At 47.1% G+C, this 22,431-nt stretch overlaps 1 protein-coding gene across 1 annotated transcript; it reads left to right on the top strand.

The window, feature by feature from the left end:
- The first annotated feature begins 7,774 nt into the window (after positions 1-7,774).
- EEF2 (eukaryotic translation elongation factor 2) lies at positions 7,775-19,397 on the top strand. The gene is made up of 15 exons (XM_065422213.1): positions 7,775-7,882; positions 9,170-9,384; positions 10,163-10,344; positions 10,435-10,646; positions 11,807-11,985; positions 12,583-12,688; positions 13,055-13,168; positions 13,355-13,493; positions 13,925-14,120; positions 14,405-14,663; positions 16,103-16,210; positions 16,843-17,196; positions 17,744-17,926; positions 18,032-18,164; positions 18,562-19,397. Exons 1-15 carry the CDS (start codon positions 7,880-7,882, stop codon positions 18,753-18,755), a joined length of 2,577 nt encoding a protein of 858 aa, XP_065278285.1. The 5' UTR covers positions 7,775-7,879; the 3' UTR covers positions 18,756-19,397.
- The last annotated feature ends 3,034 nt before the right edge of the window (positions 19,398-22,431 follow it).

Raw genomic sequence — 22,431 nt, 5'->3', positions numbered from 1 at the left:
CTGTAGTACAGGTAGGCACACCCGCGCTAGCTTGAATTTAGCCAGCGCAGCTACCACTAGTGACAAAGACGTGGTGGCATGGACCCTCGGACGGGCTAGCACAACCCACGTACATACCCAGAGTCCTCAGTGGGCCGTACAGAGGTGGCTAGAGCCCATATGGAACCCCACCGCCTTGTCGTCACTACTATTCTTACCTGTGTACGCTGAATTAAAGCTAGTGTAGTTATGCCTCCCTACGCTGCAATCCCACCTTAATTTGCAGTGTAGATGTGCCCTAAGACGTCAGTTCTTTGTCGGGCTGCTTCATGAACCTATCTGAGCACATGAGCTGTGCAAAGCCACTCCTTTGTTGATTTGGTTGAGAGACCTGGGCAAAAGGAAGCCCCTTTCCAAACGTTTCGGTGTTGGTAACTCCCTTAGCTGTCTGTGAGCGTTGTCCTGGCTCTGTAAAGCCTGAGGCATTTAGGGTGAAGGGGGTGCTCAAAAAAACAGATAGATAGATTAGGGCTGTTGATTAATCGCAGTTAAATCACGCCATTAACTCAAAAAAATTAATCATGATTAATCACACTTTTAATCGCATTGTTAAACAATAATAGAATCCCAATTGAAATTTATTTAATATTTGTGGATGTTTTTCTACATTTTCAAATATGTTGATTTAAATTACAACACCGAATACAAAGTATACAGTGCTCACTTCATATTATTATTTTTGATTACAAATATTTCCTCTGTAAAAATGATAAACAAAAGAAATAGGATTTTTCAGTTCACCTTATTCATGTACTGAAGTGCAATCTCTTTATCATGAAAGTGCAATTTACAAATGTAGATGTTGTTTGTTTGTTACATAACTGCACTCAAAACAAAACAATGTAAAACTTTAGAGCCTACAAGTCCACTCAGTCCTACTTCTTGTTCAGCCAATCGCTCAGACAAGCAAGTTTGTTTACATTTATGGGAGATAATGCTGCCTGCTTCTTATTTACAATGTCACCTGAAAGTGAGAACAGGTATTCGCATGGCACTTTGTAGCCGGCATTGCAAGGTATTTACGTGACAGATATGCTAAACATTTGTATACCCCTTCATGCTTTGGCCAACATTCCAGATGACATGCTTCCATGCTGATGATGCTCGTTAAAAAAAATGTGTTAATTAAATTTGTGACTAAACTCCTTGGTGGAGAATTGCATGTCTCCTGCTCTGTTTTACCTGCATTCTGACATATATTTCATGTTATAGCAGTCTCGGATGATGACCCATCACACGTTGTTCATTTTAAGAACACTTTCACTGCAGATCTGACAAAACACAAAGAAGGTACCAATGTGAGATTTCTAAAGATAGCTACAGCACTCAACCCAAGGTTTAAGAATCTGAAGTGCCTTCCAAAATCTGAGAGGGAGGAGGTGTGGAACATGCTTTCAAAAGAGTTAAAAGAGCAACACTCTGATGCGGAAGCTACAGAACCTAAACCACAAAAAAAGAAAATCAACCTTCTGCTTGTGGCATCTGACTTAGATAATGAAAATGAACATGCATCGGTCCGCACTGCTTTGGATCGTTATCGAGCAGAACCCGTCATCAGCATGGACGCATGTCTTCTGGAATGGTGGTTAAAGCATGAAGGGACATATGAATCTTTAGTGCATCTGGAACATAAATATCTTGTGACGCCTGCTACAACAGTGCCATGCGAATGCCTGTTCTTACTTGCAGGTAACATTGTAAACAAGAAGCGGGCAGCATTATCTCGTGTAAATGTAAACAAACTTGTTTGAGCAATTGGCTGAACAAGAAGTAGGACTGAGTGGACTTATAGGCTCCAAAGTTTTACATTGTTTTATTTTTGGGTGCAGTTATTTATTTGTACATAATTCTACATTTGTAATTTCAACTTTCATGATAAAGAGATTGCAAGACAGTACTTGTATTAGATGAATTGAAAAATACTATTTGTTTTTTTTACAGTGCAAATATTTGTAATAAAAAATAATATAAAGTGAGCACTGTACACTTTGTATTCCGTGTTGTAATTGAAATCAATATATTTGAATATGTAGAAAAGATCCCAAACTATTTAAATAAATGGTATTCTATTATTGTTTAGCAGTACGACAACTATTGCCTTATATTATGGATTTTAAACCTCTCATTAACTCTTCACCATTTACCTTCCCTGTTTACATCAGACAGATTTTCAAAGGAGCTCAGCTCCCATTTACACACCAAAAGAAGTGGCCAGATTTTTCAAACGCAGGTTGGGTCCTGCTGAGTACTTGAGAAGCTGGCCCCGAGAGCCTTTCATGGATGGGAAACTGATGACAGAGTGATAAGTGCCACTCCTCTCTAATCCTTTTCATTTTCCGCCTCTTATGCATTAGCATCAGGCTGCAAAGTCTGGCTTGCAAACACCCTGGAAATATTTCTGTTCCCTTTAGGGCTTCTGCGCTCTGCCACTTTTGTTCCAGCTGTAAATTTGGGGTCTAAATCTAGTAGATTGCATTTAATGCTAATAGCTTCTGGACTCAGGGCAGGTCTATCCAGAAGCGCTGCATAAGGAGACCCTGTGGAACTGAGCTCTGTGGCACGCAGGGGTTATATACCTTATGTACAGGTTCCAGGCAGCCTGGCTCCGTGCATGGTGGGAATGCACTTTCAGGGAGAGGGGCCACGGGGGTGGGATTTGCCTATAAAAGCCCAATTCTTCAGTCCTCATGCAAACAACATTGCCATTGACTTCAAAACTAGCGGCCTGCGTGTGCACCTAGGATCAGACGGCTAGTGCTGCTCTCCCATCAACGTAGGAATTCTTCCCTCGACCTTGGGCTGTCTTCGTGGGGCGGGAGATGTCAGCTTAATCAGGAGTGTCGATTTTTCATGCCTCTGAGCAACGTAGCTGGGTCAAACTAACTTTTTAGCGTAGACCAGGCCTGCACTACCTGGGAATTACACCTCCCAGCTGCAGTGTAGACACAGGAGAATAAGCTCCCCAACATGCAAAGGGAGTGCATGTAATCAGTGCTGCTGGGGAAGAAAGAAATTTCCAAGAGACTTTCGCACATTGACAACAGCTACAAATATTCACTGAAGACAATTAGACAATTTCCCTGACAGGCCAGTGTGTTAATCAGGCCAATGGTGGCCAACTTAAATTCTGGCAAAATCCAGGGTTTGTGCTAAAAATGCAAACAGTTACCGTAGCAACTGCACCAGCTGATAGCGCCTCATGTCACAGGGAGAAAGCACACCCCCAGACAGACTCAATGGGGCAAAGCAATCCATGGCATAATGCCACGGAAGCCACCGGAGTTCCACTAGGAGTGAATTTGGCCCTTTCTCGCCCATATGCGCTGCCAACCGCTGTCTGTGATCGTTCTTAAGTAAGCTGGGGGAGGAGGTGTGAGGAATTAAGCAGGAGACTGCTGACTGGCAAGGCAGTTGTGAAACAAAGTGACTTTGTTGTGCTCCAACTTTTATTATGGCAGTTTATTGAAGTCTGCGAAAAAGAGGAATACAGTTCTTATCCCATAATGCTGTTTATCCTGATAGAAAATAAATAAAGGAGAGGGAATATATCTATCCTCTAAAGAAGGAGAAAGCGAGAGTCGGGCCGCCTGGATTCTATCCTGCCACTAACTCACCATGTGACCTTGGGCAAGTTACTTAATTGCTCTCTGCCTCAGTTTCCCCATCTGTGAAATTGGGACAAGGCGACTTCCCTACTGCACAATCAACATGACTGTTTTTCCTCTCACACCAGGTCGACACGGCTGTAACTCCGCTGCCTTCAATGAAGTTACTTCTGACTTATATCTGTGTGAGAGAAGAATCTGAAGATGTGTTTGAAGCACTCTGAGATCCTGTGAAGGAAGCTGCTCATGGGGCAGAGTAAAGCATGAGGTGGAGCAGGATAGATAGCTGATATTTAGGTCATGTCTACATGCCCTAGTGTAGATGACGCTACTATCAGCCTAGCCATGTCTACACTTGGGGTTAGGTTGTTTTAATTTTTCACATCCCTGAGTACCTAACTTTTAAGTATAGACCAGGCCTTAGGGGTCATAAGGGTGTATTTTCTGAGTCATACTTTGATTTTTAGATGCACTTTCAACAGGAAACAAACCATCCAGAGTAAGCTAATTGCAGAATGGTTAAATACTGAGCAAGGTGCAACTTCTGAAAGGTTCTGGATGAGGAGTGAATTTCTCACCTGGAGGGTGCGAATCCCCAGACCATCCCCTGCTACAACTGGGCTTGCAAAAAAATTACCATCCAGCCTGAGGCAAGCAGGTGGGCTCAGCTCAGTGCCAGACTATACTGCCCCACCCTCAAAGCACTCCACTCCCCTGTGCACTTTGGGATCCTGATTTGATCCAGCCGACTTCACTGGGTTGGCCTCGCTCTACCCCTCTCTCAGCTCCTCCTTTCATCTAGCAACAACCTTCTCTCTGTGCCTTCATGGCATTTCACCGTTGTTGTGAGAGCCTTCCCCTCTGCAGCTCCTGCCACCTGTCCCTCTTCCAGAGGTGAATGTGCTTTAAGGGGAGCCTGCCTTTTTAAGGTTTCTGCAGTTAGTCTCAGTCTGTGAAGGGAACAGAGCCAGGACCCCACCCTGCCACGAAGCAGGATGAGCTTGCATCCTTCAGGGCCCAGTGCAAGATGCATTTGTTTGCACAGTCCTCTCATCCATGCTAGTAAGGAATAGATAGGCCAGCACTGGCTCTTCTGGAGAAAAAGCCAGATCACTTAAGGGAGCTGGGTAAAACCATGGTGATATGGAGATCATTAGATGCTATGTTTCATTTTATCGGTGCTTAGACACCCTAGCGATGAGCCCGCTGAAAGCGCCTAACTAGACAGATATGGGCCACCCATTCCTCCACCTGCAATGAGCTGACCATTCTGCCAAAGCGGGAGGAGTTCTGCAGCGTGCGTTTCAAGGAGACATTTTAAAAGCCTCCCTCGCTGCCAGGCGCAGGCCGAAATCTCCCCCCTATGAAGATCTTCGCACAGGTGATGCCTGCGAGAATCGAAGCGCACGACAGAGCCATATACAGAGGCCCCCAATTGCCAGGTTTCAGTGGAGGCTCTAAAAATAATTCTCTTTAGCACATGATTTATACAGCGCTGCAGAGCAGCCCTGCTCTCCCCTCTTGGCATGCCAGCAAACACATGAGCCAGCTAAAGCAGCACCTCTGGGAGCTCTTGGCTTGCAGTAGAACCTCCCTTCCTGTAGGTGTAGCTGCTGCCCCCTCCTCTTGCGGGCAGTACATGCGCAGCACAGGCTCCCTGCAGAGGTTTTCAATTTCCCTTCCCCGCCCCCTCCTTCAATATTTAATGCAGGCCTCTGAGGCTTCCCCACCTGCCCCCCTCCCACCACCTTGGTATTTTGGTTATAAGCACAGAAATAATGGAGCTAATGCAGCAGTAAACATACAAAAAACAAAATATAGAGGCCAAAAAAATCCGGGGAGGTTAATATCAGAAAGGAACACAAGGTGCTGAATTATTCCAGCTTCTGTTGAATTGGAAGCATCTGAGAGCAGCAGCACTGTAGGGGGCAATAGTTTCAAGGAGAATAAGGGTTCTAAGATTCAGCCTGCAAATTAAAAGCAACCCCCAGCAATCGGTAGTGCTATATTTTCACGAACTCTTTAGATGTATATTTAGGGTGATAAATCAAAGGCTTTTCCTTTGATTTACTGCGAAGGACTGGACCAAGCTGGGGCCCAATCCGGAAAACCTTCACTCACGCAGCCGTTTCTTAGGCTTCAATGGGACAGCTCACGCAGGATTACTTGCTTGCCTCGGGAATTGCAAGATCAGGTCTCGGTTTCCAGCTGATCAAACGTTAACACAGTGAGCTAAAGGTTAGTGCTTCAAGAAACGGTGGCGCTTTTTAAAAAACACCCTTATTTGCATCTTGCTTTTAAGAACAAGACTAGAGAGCCTCCAATGAGCAAAGCACAGGTGCAAACCTGTTACTTAATCAGGGCTCCACATGGAGTCCGCCCATGCAGAGCTCATTGCAGGATCAGGGCCAAAGCAAGAAATAATGTATACAGGCTATAGTCTGGAGCTGTTATGAATCATCTCAGGCTGCACTCAATTTGCAAATTAATTCAGAGGTCCTGATTCTCATCTGCTTTATGCTGGGGTAACTCAAGTCAATGGTACCGCTGCAAAATTGATGAAACTGAGCAGAGAATCTCAGTTTCCTTTAGGGAAAGGGAGGTATTATTACCTACACCTTTCATGAAAGGAAGTGAACTGCCCAAAGAATGCAAAAGCAGATATTTTAATCTGCTTATTCCTTATTATGTTATTTTATTTAACGTATACATTTTAGTTATGTACTTTGTAGGAATCAAGATACATTGACAGCTCTACAACTTTAACGTTTCACGCTTCAACGTGCCTTGTGTGGTCGCTCTAAAAAAACCAGCTCCACGAGGGGCGTAGCTACCAGCGGTGCACTGTTTACACTGGCACTTTACTGCGCTGCAACTTGCTGCGCTCAAGGGGCGTGTTTTTTCACCCCTGAGCGAGAAAGTTGCAGCGCTGTTAATTGCCAGTGTAGACAAGCCCTAGTCATAACTTGTTTTCACCAAAGTATACTGGGAATTCCCTTAGAACCCAATTCTCCTTCCAGTTTTAATAAATGGCAAAATTCCCATTGACTTTAACGAGAGCTGTATCTGACCCTTGGTTATAATTTATTATACAAGAGTCTGAACAAAAATTAACTGATGTATAAGAAGCCAAACTACTACAGTCCTATCTAATCATCCTGGTGAAGTGAGTCATATAGCGATAACATCATCAGTAATTAATTTTTTTGCTTAGAGGATTATATTCATTTGCTTAATTCCATTTAATCACGTTGTGTCAAACAGAACCAACATCCAGGACTTGCTTGTATTCTTGATAAATGTTTTAAGCAGAATGCACTTTCATTCAGTATGTAGTGGTTTTACTAGCATATTTTACATGTATCCTATAAAATGTGGCCCCAGTCCTGAAAAGGGATTTGAGTGGACACATCCTCATGCCTTGCTGGAATCCCACTGATTTCAATAGACCACCAGGCAGGGCCCTTTGTGGGATCATATATCTGTGACCCATAACTAGAGGAACAGCTGCAGAGGATCTGTGGTCCAGTCCTGCACCTTAGCCCTAGGTTGTGAGTGTGACGCAGATCAGAACTCCCCATACCACCCTGCACTAAAAATGAAGTTGATTTCGCCCACAGAGTAGGGCACGTTAGGGACAACTATTAAGGGACTCCCAGTTCCCCAAAGAGCTTGCAAATATGAAATGCGTTACTTATGTATATGCATCAAACCCGCAATATCTAATACCATCCGTCATCAGTCTTACCCACGTTTTATTCTTCGTTTACTTTAATTTTAAAAGTGGAGAGCTGGTTATTCCCTGTTGTATTGCTTTGAATCATAAATGGAATGATAGAACATGTTAAAGATTAAACAGCCCAAGTCTCCGCCTGTGTAGCGTTTATAACAGCCCCAGGGCCTTTGCCCTGTGGGAGACTTGAGTGGACTGGCGACTGGGGCTCCTCCTATGTACAGCCACGTGGTTGCAGCATGTCCCTTCTTAGTTAAAGGCCCTTCGGACCATAGAGATCCCTTAAGGGCATGGGGGAAATAGAGAGGCTCTGGCGCATGCGCCTAGAGCATCCCGCTGTCCCCGCCTCTACGCCGGCTCCGGCCTATAAGAGGGCTAGTCGTTGACGTCAGCTTTCTCTTCCGCCCGCTCTGTCCCCGCCAGCGAGACAGGGCCGCAGCCGCCGCCATTACCGGTCCCCTCCTTTCCTCCGCTCCCGGAGAATCCGCCGCCATCCGCAACCATGGTGAGCCATCCGCGCCGCGAGGGCGGCTGGGGGGACGCGGGGGGCCCGGACGCAGGCGGGACGCTGGTTATGGCCGCCCCCTGGCCGGTATCGATCGACGGGGCGGCCTGGGAAGTGGGGGTGGGGCGGCGGCGGCCTGTGCGGGGGGGTGGGGGGGCTAGACCCGTAAACCCCCCCCCCCATACCTGGGAACTGCGGGGCCCGGAGCCGGGTAGGGGGAGGAGGGTGTCCGTCCCTTTCCTGGGTGTGGCTTGTGCCAACCAGGGCAGTGCTCCCTAGTGGGGAATGGGGGGTGCCCGGAGTGCCCCTTCTCTAGGGTAGATCTGGCCCGATGGAGCGGGCTGTGCTGCCCCTGTTAAAGGACTCCCCGTCCCCAGGGGAGTTGTGCGCCCCTCTCGCAGTGGGGCGGTTGCTCAGCGGGGTCTGCTAGCCTCCCCCTTGGGGGTGTGGGGGGTGATCTGTGCCCTGGCCAAGTGGACACAGACCATCCCTCTCTTCTGCAAGGTGTGGATGCGCCATTGGGGAGGGGGTAGGAGGCTCTGGGGCCTGCTGGCTCTACCCAGCCTCCTTGCAGAGCGCCGGTGGTAGGCGTGAGCGTGCCCTTGTACGCCCAGTGGCTGTGTAGGTTGCTCCATGATGCTGATCGGCCTCCTCCCCAAAGAGACAGGCGGGCAGGCTCCCCAGCCCCATTCTCCTGTCAAGGGGTTTGTTTGGTGGAGCCCTGAAGCTGTGGTGCGGCTGGGAGTGATGTGGCGGGGTGGGGGAAGGCAAGTGCCAGGATGAGGTTTCTGGTCTCTCCTCTCTGGTCAAAAGGAGGTACTGCAGGCCGGGGGGAGGGCGAAGATTTCCTGCAATGAGGTAGTAGCGATCTTATGTAACTCTGCAGTCTGGAGTAAAAGCCTAGCTTGGATGCTTGGGTTGTGAAAGAGTGAGCTGATGCGGCAAATGCTCTGAGTGGGCTTATTTTGTGAGCTATCAGGATAGCTGTGTGGGGTATGGGTAGGAGTACAGGTGTGAATTGTGAGTGACGGTGATCTTAAGACTGGGTTACAGGGGAACTTATTGACTGTAAGAGCCTATGAGGCTGTGGCATTGTTGCCCCAAGGCAATTGTAAAAGCCACTGGTTGGGGCATTCAGCTAGATGGCAATGCACTGGAAAACTCTGCTTTCTCTGAGTTGCCCTGTAATGTCTGCCGAGCAATCGGTTAAAGCGTGACTAAGCTTGGCACTGCTATGTTTGGATTCCTGGAAGAACTCTCCCCTGATCATATAACCTTCTCTTCAAGGTGAACTTCACAGTAGACCAGATTCGGGCCATTATGGACAAAAAGGCCAATATCCGAAACATGTCTGTGATTGCCCATGTGGACCATGGCAAATCCACTTTGACTGACTCCCTGGTATGCAAAGCTGGTATCATTGCTTCTGCCCGTGCTGGTGAAACTCGTTTCACTGACACGAGAAAAGATGAGCAGGAAAGGTGCATCACTATCAAGTCAACGTAAGTCGTTTCCCTTCAAGCATTCTGGTGTTCAGTTGCTTCTCTTCCTTGAGTCATGGTCTGATCACAGGACTGGGACCCAGGAACTCCTGGGTTCTAGTTCTGTTTCTGATACTAAGCTGGGGGAAGAAGAAACTACTTAATAAAGTGCTTTGGTTGTCACCAGAGGCTTACTTCCCTGCAACCTAGGGCATTGTGAGTGTTGCCTAAATGTAGTAGGACAGGGGTTCTCAAACTGGGGGTCGGGACCCCTCAGGGGGTCGTGAGGTTATTACATGAGGGGGACGTTAGCTCTCAGCCTCTCCCCCAAGCCCTGCTTTGCCTGCAGCATTTATAATAGTGTTAAATAAATCTATAAAAAAGTGTTCCTAATTTATAAGGGGGGGGTCACACTCCAAGGCTTGCTATGTGAAAGGAGTCACCAGTACAAAAGTTTGAGAACCCCACTGCGGTAGGAGTACTAAATACTGGCTTGTACATGGTGCATCAATTACTATCTCTATCTTGGTAGTCAAAACAGTAAATGAAAACTTTCATGCAATCATAAGTTAAAATGTTCCCTGTTAGTATCTACTTACGTTAACTGGTATCCCTGGAGCTGGTTTGTTTAATGCATTTCTTTAGTCAGCAACTTAATGGTCTCTAACAACAACTTTTATCAGGAGTATGCCTAAGAGCTACCCGAGCTAAATGTGTTATAAATGCATTGGCAAAAATAGAATGCATTAAAGATGAGTATTATCATGTAGCACTTCTTTTGTGTATCTTTATTTTTCAGAGCTATCTCTCTCTTCTACGAGCTGTCTGAAAATGACTTGGCCTTCATCAAGCAGAGCAAGGATGGTTCTGGTTTCCTGATCAACTTGATTGACTCTCCTGGACACGTAGACTTCTCTTCTGAAGTCACAGCTGCTCTCCGTGTCACTGATGGTGCCCTGGTCGTCGTAGACTGTGTCTCTGGTGAGAACTGGTAGCACATTTAAATGCATGTTATATAGACATGGCATGCTAGTCCTGCAGCAGTAATCACCAAGCTTCTGCCTCCTCCAGGTGTGTGTGTACAGACAGAAACTGTGCTGCGACAGGCCATTGCTGAGAGGATCAAGCCTGTCCTGATGATGAACAAGATGGACAGAGCACTGCTGGAGCTGCAGTTGGAGCCAGAAGAGCTGTACCAGACCTTCCAGCGTATTGTGGAGAATGTCAATGTCATCATTTCTACCTATGGGGAAGGAGAGGGTGGCCCCATGGGAAACATCATGGTAAGGAGAGGAATCAAGGGGCTGTATTCCAAGTGAACAACTGTCCAGAGCTTGCCTTCAGGTGTTTTGAAAGACATCCTTCCTCTTTGAAGCAAGGAGCAGTTTCTTGTATTCCTCTGGAGGTTACATTGTTGATCCAGAAGAATGTTTACTATAACACAGTATGGGTAGTTGGCTTGAAATACAATTGACTTATAGTCATGCTTCAGTTTGGATGCACTGAATTACAGGTTTAATGGTACTGCTATCTGACCTACTTAGTGTCAAACCATCCCTCAAATTCCTGATCAAACTGAGACCCTCATCGGCTACCCTCTTCCACTTGATCAGGTCTTGTATCTCACGCTTCTCCTTATGCTGGTATAGGCGGCCTCCACTTTCAAGTAGAACGTTCTAGGCACTCATGCTCCTCAGCTGTGCCTTGGAGGGTGATACCATGGATTCATAGACAATTATAGGAATTGCATTGCCTTTGAGTGGACTAGCACACAGTCGTATCAAAATTTCCATCAGTTTGCCAAGATCTCTTTCCAATCTGGGTCTCGAGTATTCTACTCAGCAGCCAGTCATGAGGCATTTCAACCAGTTAATAGCCAGTAGCTTTTGTTTGGCCAAGTCTAGCTCTTGCACCCAAAGCACTTCACCTTCCTTATGTTTAATGAAACCACACTTGAAAGTGTGTAGCGGAGCTAGGATGCTAGGAGCTAGGATGCCTGCTATTCATCCACTGGGAAGGGAAGGGTACCCTAATCAAATCACTCAGCATAGTCAGACAACATCTCTGGATCACTAATCCGTGCAGGTAGCTGGTGAAGGCCTGAAGACATTCAGTTAACCACCTGTGTTTTGCTATCTGATTCTCACTACTAAAGCTGAAATTGAGGCATGAACCAAGTTGGGCTCCTAGAACTTGTTTTAGTGTGTGTTTTTTGAGGCAGAGCTGCAGGACCTCAAATGTCTTCTAGTCAATAGCAACCTCCCCTGCTGAATAATCTTTCCTATGTGCAGCTAAACTAACCCTTCAGAGGAGGTGATTAGCTCACAGCACTATGGAAGGCAGGGTTTGCTTATCAGTGGAGCTGCCACAGTTTTGGGGGCGGGGGGGGGGGGGGGGGTCAATACAAAGTTCACCTCAACACTACTCTTCTGACCTCTTTCAGATTGACCCTGTGCTAGGTACAGTTGGCTTTGGTTCTGGCCTGCACGGCTGGGCTTTCACCCTGAAACAGTTTGCTGAGATGTATGTTGCGAAGTTTGCTGCAAAGGGTGATGGGCAACTGAGTGCTGCTGAGCGTGCCAAGAAGGTAGAGGACATGATGAAGAAGCTGTGGGGAGACAGGTAAGTGATCTGAGCTCATGGTTCTACTAGTGCTGCTGATTTCTGAGCTTGGGCTTGCCCTATCTAGGATTACCTGAGCTATACCTTGAAACAGCTAGCTGGAGCAGTGATCCCATAACTAGAGATGGCAGAGCACAGAGGTGGTCTGTAAACTCAGACCAGGCAGTGGTGGGGAATACCTGTATAACACAGCTGTGTAGATCTCCAGAACGGGGGAATACTTGAACTCTCCTGGGCTGGGAGTAAGGAAGCAACAGTATGGTAGCACCCAAAGGAAGGAATTCTAATTAGGGTGGATGGCTTATTGTGCTGACTGCTTTAAAGTCCCTCCCATGAAGGACTTGCAATCTAGATCCAATCAGACAAATATTAGGGGATGGGATCGGGAATACACCGTACAGGCAGATCTGTCTCAGTTTTGTGTTTGACGCAAGTGACTGAAAGTGCATCAGGTCTCAGGAAGGTAGAGGTGAACTCCTCTCAAAACAGGTCTTTGACTTGATAACCCTTCCCTCCCATCTTGAAAGGCCAGCAGGATAAGCAGTGCTAATTAAACAAGATGGAAAAACCAATCCCCTCTGATTTTGATTTTTCTAGATATTTTGATCCTGCTTCTGGCAAGTTCAGCAAATCTGCTACCAACCCTGATGGAAAGAAACTGCCCAGGACTTTCTGCCAGCTGATCCTAGACCCCATCTTCAAGGTAACTACCGTGGTACTACATCTCCTCTTAACTGGCAGTGGTCTGTGCCTCCTTTGTGTGCATGATGATGGAAAAATTTCTTCACTTTGACCTGACTTGACTGTTTGAAGAAATTTAAATATCTGACACAAACACAGCTGAGCCATGCAGTAAGGGCTGGGAGAGTTACTGCTCTCTAGACAAGAAGCTGTTTATAAACCATGTATCTGATCAGCTGACCTACTAATTGGCAGATACAAGGGTTGCTGTTAATAAGGCAGTTAAACTGCCATTTACTGGCTCTCGCTGGAGAATGAGCATGAGCTGCTTTCTCTGTGAACTGGGTTGCTTGATGCTTTCTCCCATAACTTGGAACTCTTGCGCTAGGTCTTTGATGCAATCATGAACTTCAAGAAAGAGGAGACTGCTAAACTGATCGAGAAACTAGACATCAAACTTGACAGTGAGGATAAAGACAAGGAGGGCAAACCCCTACTGAAGGTAAGAACTGACAGGCATTGCCTTGGGACGAGACTAGCAGTGGGATGCTAAGCTAGTCTTTCAACACTGTTGGTAGATAACCTAAGTCTGCATAACTTGGATGAGAAATTTAAGGGGGGGGGCCTGGCAGTAGTATGAGCAAAGATGGGTTTGCCTGAGCCTCATGCCTCCAATCTGCTTTTTCAGGCTGTGATGAGGCGCTGGCTGCCTGCCGGAGAAGCTCTGCTGCAGATGATCACCATCCACCTGCCTTCCCCTGTCACAGCTCAGAAATACCGCTGTGAGCTGCTGTACGAGGGCCCCCCTGACGACGAGGCTGCCATGGGTATGAAGCACTTGTAGTTGTAGTGTGCAGGAGCATAACTGCATTAAGGCTCTAAAATGCCCAGAGCTGCTTGTTTGCTTTTCAACAAGTATACAGCTGGGCTGAAGTTGTAATTCCTGCACCTGCAACCTTTGTAGTGTGGATCAGACAAGCTTATTAGTGAGCAGCTTTCCTGTGGATAGCTGGGCTAGCCAAGTACCTGGATAGTAGCCAGAGTGTATACTAAAGGCTCAGTCTATGTTAATTACAATGATCTCCTGGCATATGGCTTTTCCTTGCCAGTTGGGCTAGCCAACTACCTGGCTGGTAGCCAGCAGGCCAGTGTCACAACTGCTGCATTCCATCTGAGTGATTACCTTGCTCCAAAGCAGAGAGCACTAGTGGTGGAAGGAAGGACCACAGGTCAGCACTGATCGCTTCTTCTTTCCCAGGTATTAAGAACTGTGACCCCAAAGGGCCCCTGATGATGTACATCTCTAAAATGGTGCCAACCTCAGACAAAGGTCGTTTCTATGCTTTTGGACGTGTCTTCTCTGGTCTCGTCTCTACTGGCTTGAAAGTCAGAATCATGGGACCAAATTACACTCCTGGCAAGAAGGAAGATCTGTACCTGAAACCAATCCAAAGGTCAGTAAAGGCAGGGATTGATCCCATGTTGAGATTAGATTTAATGCCTTATATTTTTTCCTTCGATGCAGGTTCCATATTTATATCTACATTCCCAGCACTTGGTGTGACAGTTTAGTAGCTTCCTGATGTTTCTTTGTGTCTTCAGTGGCCTTTTTGTGCCCCTCACTGGTCTACTCAGTCAAGAGACAAGGCATTTAGCTTTCCTATGCAAACCTGTCACTTCTAGGCTGGGATCCTTTCTAAGGAACCATCCAGATTGACTCAAGTTTTTCTTAACCCAGGACCATTCTTATGATGGGCCGCTACGTTGAACCCATTGAGGACGTGCCTTGTGGTAACATCGTTGGGCTGGTTGGTGTTGACCAGTACCTGGTCAAGACCGGAACAATCACCACCTTTGAGCATGCTCACAACATGAGAGTGATGAAGTTCAGCGTCAGCCCTGTGGTGCGTGTGGCCGTTGAAGCAAAGAACCCAGCTGACCTGCCCAAGCTAGTAGAAGGACTGAAGCGTTTGGCCAAGTCTGACCCGATGGTGCAGGTAAGGGTCCTCTGAGGAAACTCTCTTCAATAGTAGTTGCTTGGAGATCTGTTTGGAGTATTGTCCATAATTACACATGTAATGACGCAGCCCAGTACCATAGAGGAACCATGTTTTCTCATCTTCCCAAGCCACAATATTTGAGTAGAAGAGATTGAGGGAATACTGGCAGAGAGCTTCCAAAACTCATCCACGTGAAGGCCTTCACTTGGATGAAACCTGTAGCATGCCATGGAAGCATGGGCCAGGGATAATCGATGTATTTATTTTGGTCGCGGCCCAGACTCTAGAGCAGGGGTGGGCAAACTTTTTGGCCTGAGGCCCACATCTGGAAATGGAAATTATATGGCAGGCCATGAATGCTCACAAAACGGGTTGGAGTGCAGGAGGGGGTGAGGGCTCTGGTTGGGGGTGCAGGCTGGGGATAAGGCATTTGGGGTGCAGAAGCCAATGGGAGCTGCAGGGGCAGCATGCAGAGCGGAGCCCCCTGGCTGCCCCATATGTAGGAGCTGGAGGGGGGGGGGGGTCATGCCGCTGCTTCTGGGAGCCGTGTGGATCGGCCCCTGACCCTGCTCTCTGGCCGGAGCGCCAGAGCAGGGAAAACCCCAGACCCCGCTCCCCAGTGGGAGCTCAAGGGCTGGATCTGGCCTGTGGGCTGTAGTTTGCCCACCCCTGCTCTAGAGAAAATACAAAAATAACACATTTGCAGTACATTCAAGTGTCCATCAGTTGGATTTGGCCCATGGTCTGCCTATTGACTACCCCTGGGTTGGGATCAACTGGATCTCTGGCTGGAGTGAAATTATCTCCCTGAATGCTCCACCACATGGGGACCATTGGCAAGATCACTGGTAATCTTCAGTCTACTCCAGGTTGCTATTCTGGAGCTTAGTCAAGATCCTCGACAACATGATTTAGTTAACACGTCACTATCTGCTGTATACATATTGAGGGGACATTCTGCATTGAAGGGCTGATGAAAGACTGCTGGAACAAAGCATGTGGTGTGCATAACTATATTTTTTGCCACCTGATGCTACATACAACTTCCATCTAAGTCCTTAACAGAATGTAGAAACACCTTGAGGGTCTCCTGTAACTTAACCATTGCAATGGTTGTCATGGCCATTCCTCTTCCAGTCAGAAGAGGAAGGGACTTCAAAGCCCTTGGAACCACCGCATCTCTGCTTCTCCTGTTCAGAGGCAGAAAACTACTGCCCTGGCAAATATCTTCAGTGAAAAGACTTACTAACCTTGCTGGGCCACCACAAATTTCCCCCACCCCCCCAATGCAAGCTGTAAATCAGTTGATGTGTGTAAAGATCCAACCTCTCAAGTGACTTTTAACAATATAGACCAGTACACACAGGTGCTTTAATAGAGTCCTAGTAAAGAGTCTCCTCCCCCACCCCATTGCATGACTGGTCGCTTTGTTTCAGTGCATCATCGAAGAGTCTGGAGAACACATCATTGCTGGTGCAGGAGAGCTGCATTTGGAGATCTGCCTGAAGGATCTGGAAGAGGACCATGCATGCATTCCAATTAAGGTAAATCTGCCACATCTTCCCTCTTGGTCTAAGCCCAGAAGAACTCAACTGAAGGCTGAGTGGCTGAAATGGCTGCAGATCTAGTCAGTCTGTGAACTCCTGGATTACTGGGAACCAATACAACTGCTGAAGCTGTTTTCATGATGGGAAGCGCAGTAGCTCTGTAGGTAGCAAATCCATGAGGCTGCAGTGGGGTGTGGAATACACTGTCTCCACTACGGAGGCGCTGTGGCTAGTGGACTGACCATAGGGCTGAGAGTCAGGTGTTTCTAACCCAGCTGAGTCACTGACTCCTAATTCTGCTTTCATTGGGGGGTGTGTGTGTGTGTGTATATACTAATCTATAAAATGGGGACAGATGCCTAAAATGAGTGAGTTTGCTACAAAAAGGGTAGCTGACGTCTAGTGCAGTGAACACTTCAGAGTAGTAACAGTTGTCTTGTGTTTCTGGCATATTAATAATGCTGATTTGGATGTCCTGCTAAACTTTCTGTGCTGGATACAGTGTTGCACTTCAGAGGCCTTTCGTATGGCTTGTGGGTGTAGAGTAGACTTCACAGCTCAGTTAAGTGACTGTATTGCTTTACTCTTTCCAAATCCTCTGGAACTAACTGGTGACTGGTTGTCTGCAGAAATCTGACCCTGTCGTGTCTTACCGTGAGACGGTCAGTGAGGAATCCGACGTGCTGTGCCTTTCCAAGTCCCCCAACAAGCACAACAGGCTGTACATGAAGGCCCGACCTTTCCCAGATGGATTGGCTGAGGATATCGACAAAGGCGACGTCTCTTCCCGTCAGGAGCTGAAGCAGCGTGCACGCTACCTAGCTGAGAAGTACGAGTGGGATGTTACTGAAGCCCGTAAAATCTGGTGCTTTGGTCCAGATGGCACTGGCCCCAACATCCTGACTGACATCACCAAGGGAGTGCAGTACCTGAATGAAATCAAGGACAGTGTTGTGGCTGGCTTCCAGTGGGCTACTAAGGAGGTAGGTGCAGTAAACTGCTATTGATCAAAACCAGGCATTTGTTGCCTTCCTGCCTCTTCTTCTCCTCTCTCCTCCCTCCCTCCCCCGCCCCCAAGGTCTTAGGTGGATCACTAGTATGGCAGTGCAACATACTGCAGTCCTCCCATGGGCAACTAGCCTATCTTGATACAGCTGCTAAAATTGCCTTTAATTTCATCCCATAAAATAGGGGGGACTCTCCATTTAACAAAGATTCTGATAGGCCAGGCCCACAGTTACTCCTGGCAGTACCTTGCTTTGGCATCTGGATATATAGAACGTTCCATAAGTAAACATTTGGCCTGTATGAGACACTGACTCTGAGCCAGGAGTGGCATTTGTTTCTAGCTCATTGCTGTTAATAGATTTGTCACCTAGCATGCCCCTGCTAGAGAACTGTTTGCAAAGCTCTACAGGACGTGGCTGGCACTGTCCTGCATTTGTGACCTGTCCCCAACAGTGGTACCTAGTGAGGGGCCTGGAGAATCTCTCAGCTGGCCACTGATATCTGGGCTTTGTTCTCTTCCAGGGAGCTCTGTGTGAGGAGAACATGCGCGGAGTCCGCTTTGATGTGCACGACGTGACCCTGCACGCTGATGCCATTCACCGTGGTGGTGGGCAGATCATCCCTACTGCCAGGAGGTGCCTGTATGCCTGTGTGCTCACTGCTCAGCCAAGACTTATGGAGCCCATCTACCTTGTAGAGATCCAGGTACTTGCACTTTGCTTAGCTTCAGATCTAACCTACAATTAAAGGACTGACATTTTAAGCTTAAGATGAAAGCAATGCCTGTAATACAAACTTTCTGTGTACCAGTGTCCAGAACAAGTAGTTGGTGGGATCTATGGTGTCCTGAACAGGAAGCGTGGCCATGTCTTCGAGGAATCCCAGGTGGCAGGCACTCCCATGTTTGTTGTTAAGGCCTACCTGCCTGTCAACGAGTCTTTTGGTAAGTGACCTTCACGTTGTTCTTGGTCATCTGATTCCTTCTACAAGCTTAGGAACTTCTGCTAGAGCTCCACATAGCATGTACTGACCTCTAGAATGTTAGTGATGGGTCCTCCCGGCTGACTACTTCCTTCATGGGGTCATGGTGTCATGGTGCATAGACCTAGTAGTTACATTCTTCCCTTAACCTCCTCTTCATTTGAGCCTGAACTCTCTCTCCTCCCTCAAGTGACTGGAACACAATAGTGGTTTCTTGGGGCTTAAATACCATGCACTCTAATTTCTCTTGGAAAATACTTGGTTTGCTCTTGGTGACTGGGTTCCTATCTCAGAACCTCATAATCAAACATGCACTTCTCTCTACGCTCTTATCCCACTGGACTTTTTTTCCTCCATAGGTTTTACAGCTGACTTGAGATCCAACACAGGTGGCCAGGCCTTTCCCCAGTGTGTGTTCGACCACTGGCAGATCCTGCCTGGGGACCCCTTTGACAACACTAGCCGTCCTTGCCAGGTCGTTGCTGAGACCCGCAAACGCAAAGGGCTGAAGGAAGGCATCCCGGCACTAGACAACTTCTTGGACAAATTGTAAAAACTACCCCCCAACACCACTTTAAAATCACTGTCGTTGGACTCTGAATAAACTAACTAGCATAACATCAAATGCAGCAGGCAACTGTAGACTGCAGTGACCATCTCTTTGCATTATACTTAATCAGTTTCATAGCAATTTGAGACTTTCAGAAAAAAACACATTGATATTCAGCCTTATAGGTTTCTGTGTTGCACATGACTCATTGGGGCCCCACTTGGTGCCATTGTAACTTAAAAACATTTCCACTTGATGCAACTCAAGTTGCCCAGTTCCATATTTATTTGACACACAGGAAAGATGCTTTCCTCTCTGCAGGGATTGGGCAAAAGGGGTGGGGTGGGGTAAGAGGGTGCCTGCCTCTTCAAAGAGGGAAATTCATAATGCCCAACAGCTTGCAACCCAAGCAAAACATTGCAGTAAGAGGGTTTGCTTGAGTTAAGGGCCTCTAGTATGCTGCATTTTTTTTTTTTTTTTTTTTTTTTTTTTTTTTAGGGGAGGGGGATGTGTAAGGGGACTTCTAGGTGGGCAGAAACTCAAAGGCAGGAAGATCTTGTGCAGTGTGATTGTCCTCATGAACATCAACAAATGTATTAGTGCCACTGGAATAATAAATTTGATATGGTGATGAGTATTCAGCTGGATTCTTGTTCAGTTTCACTTCATTCCAGACAGTCCAGCAGAGAGGAAACCTTCAAGCTCTAGTGCGGTGACTGAATCTAGCCCCCCTTCATTAGTGAGCCATAGCTGCTGGGGTGTCTTAAAGCAAATAGTCTCATTCTGATTTCTAGGGGAGAGATATCCCTGTCATAACTGCCAAGCATATGGAATGGGCTGTAGAAAAAGAGACTGGTGGTAGAGAAATCTGCAAATTATTGCACTACACATCTGCTTGGGCATTATCTTTATCTGGCCTCAGCTCTAACCAGGCCTCTCCATCAGGAAAGCACTTGAAGATCAGACAAATATGTAGTCCCATGACTACAACAAATGTTAATCTTCAACTTCAAGTACAAGAATGTTACTCCAGCTTGTTCTATGTGCTACTTTCCCCAGTCAGGAAAGTCTGAGTACAGTTCAATGGCTCACTGGGAGAAGCTAATCAAACCTAGGACTAATTCATGGTTAGCAGGAAATCTGTATGGCAGAGGTTGCATGGAATCCAGTAAGGTAGCACGCTGTGGTCCAACCTGAACGGTTTGTTTCTGCCATGGTTGCCAAGAGGTGCATTCCCTTAATGCTGTATACAAGTCATGGATTGTTTGCTAGCACTTTATTGCTATTTAATCCTGTCCTACAGGGTTTAGGACTCTTCTGTCCAAAAGGCGGCACTGGTTTAAAATGGAAACTGCTGCAACTTTGCTTGTAGACAAGTCCTTAAGTGTGCTGGGGGGGGGGGGGGGGGGATGGTTGTGAAACTGATGTAATAAGTGCACAGAACTGTCTGCCTTGTGTATGGGGTGTAGTTGCCACGTCGGTCCCAGGATATTAAAGACAAAGTGAATAAGGTAATATCTTGGATCACCTTCTGATGATAAGCTCTTGAGCCACACAGAGCTCTGCTGGGAAATGTACTCCCACTGTGGCAGCAAAATGCAAGCTGGAACAGATAGATTAGTGTAAGTAGTTAGCACACACAAGGGACTGTTCAAGATGAAGTGGCCTTTAAACATTCTGGAAAAATCTTTTCTGAACCCACCACATCTGGCCTTCAGACATATACACTCCCCCCCCACCACTCGTCAAACTCATCAGAAGCAAGCTTCCCACTGAACAGGACATGCCAGAAGTATAGATGCAAAATCTGCAGCCAACACCACTGTTACAATGATCAACAAACCTTTCAAGATCAATGGATCCTATGCATGCCCATCACAATAGGTGGTATACCTCATTCAGTGTGCCAAATGCCCCAATAACACTAGGTGGGTGAAACCAGACAATCGCTATGCTCTTGAATGAACTCCCCTAGGAAAATAAGACAAAAACACCCTATCACCTATGATTAAGCATATGATTCGGTGACTTTTTGGGACCTCTGTCATCTTTTTGGGCAGGGCTGCATCAGCAGTCAGCCACAGGCCAAGTCTGGGGATGCCAAAGAGCTGATCGGCAGCTAGCCCTGAGTCCACTGGAGCAGCGGTCCCTGGCCTGCCAGAGCAGTGGCTGGGGTTAGTGCAGCAGCAGTGGTGGGGATTGAGCAGCTGCAAGCAGTGCTCTGTCCATCCTCCTGCTGGGTATTTCTAGTAAAAGTCAGGGACAGGTCATGGGCTTCCATGAATTTTTGTTTATGGCCCAGGACCTGTCCCTGACTTTTACTAAAAATAGCCATGACAGAATCCTAACCTTACCTATGGGTGAACACTTATTTCCACAAAGCAATCTCTGACCTATCAGTCCTCATCCATCTAGAAGCCTGCACAATGCTTTCAAAAGAGAAGCCTGGGAGCTTAAATTCATTACTCTGCTAGACACTAAGGGTATATTCAGACTACCCGCTGTATTGGTGGGTAGCGATCGATTTACCGGGGATCGATTATATCGCATCTCGTTAAGATGCAATATATCAATCCCCGAACGCACTCCTCGTCGACTCCAGAACTCCACCGGAGCGAGCGGCGGTAGCGGAGTCGACGGGGGAGCCGTGGCCATCGATCCTGCGCCGTCAGGACCCAAGGTAAATCGATCTAAGATACTTCGACTTCAGCTACGCTATTCACGTAGCTGAAGTTGCATATCTTAGATCGATTTCCCCCCCCCCCCCAGTGTAGACCAGCCCTAAAAATCATGCACTCAACAGACACTGGATTTATTGATTACAATAATCTGTAACCCACACACCCTCTCTTTTTGTCCTATGACTGCAGTGGTGTTAATGGGCCACTCCCCCTTGAATGGAAGATCTTTTCCAGACCCGAAGAAGAGCTCTGAAAGCTTGTCTCTCTCTCTTACCAAGAGCTGGTCCAATATTACCTCACCTGCCTTGCCTACGTCATCCCTACTGATGCAACTCCTACTGCTAACTGTAGGTGGGTGTACTGAGCTCACTCACATAGGTACTTACCAGCTTCTTCCTGGGCTTATCTTCACCGCACTGTTAGTGTGAACGGCAACTAGAGTTTGGTCTGTAACACGATGGCCTAAGGATACCTTAAGCTCCAGCTAACTGGCCCATCAGTGTGGGTTAGGGTGACCAGATGTCCTGATTTTATAGGGACAGTCCTGATTTTGGGGTCTTTTTCTTATATTAGGCTCCTATTACCCCCCACCCCCTGTCCTGTGATTTTTCACACTTGCCATCTGGTCACCCTAGCATGGGCTAAATTCAACTGCTGCTGGTGGTCCAACTAATTCCATGGTGTGGGTGCAGTAGCTTGAGTTACAATTTATCTGCTACCCATCCAATCGGTGTTTTGCAGTGTGGCCCCCTGCTCGAGTGGAGTGAAGCCAAGTCCCACGTTCAAAGGCAAAGGAGTAGCTCTTACTCTTAAGTTTGATTGTTCGTAGCATGTTTAATTTGCAATAAAACAGAGCTGGCCTGTGTCAGCTGACTTGGGCTGGGGGGGTATAAAACTGCAGTGTAGATGTCCGGGCTCCCTGCTGTGCTCCTGAGAGCTGTTAATCCAGCTGACTCTTAGCACAATTCTACAAGAGAGGAGGTGGGCAGTCACCTTCA

Source organism: Emys orbicularis, chromosome 24 (genome assembly GCF_028017835.1).
Source record: "Emys orbicularis isolate rEmyOrb1 chromosome 24, rEmyOrb1.hap1, whole genome shotgun sequence".
In the NCBI taxonomy this organism is placed as follows: Eukaryota; Metazoa; Chordata; order Testudines; family Emydidae; genus Emys; species Emys orbicularis.
The sequence above is the reverse complement of the archived record's forward strand: the minus strand, read 5'-3'. Positions and strand labels throughout refer to the sequence as shown.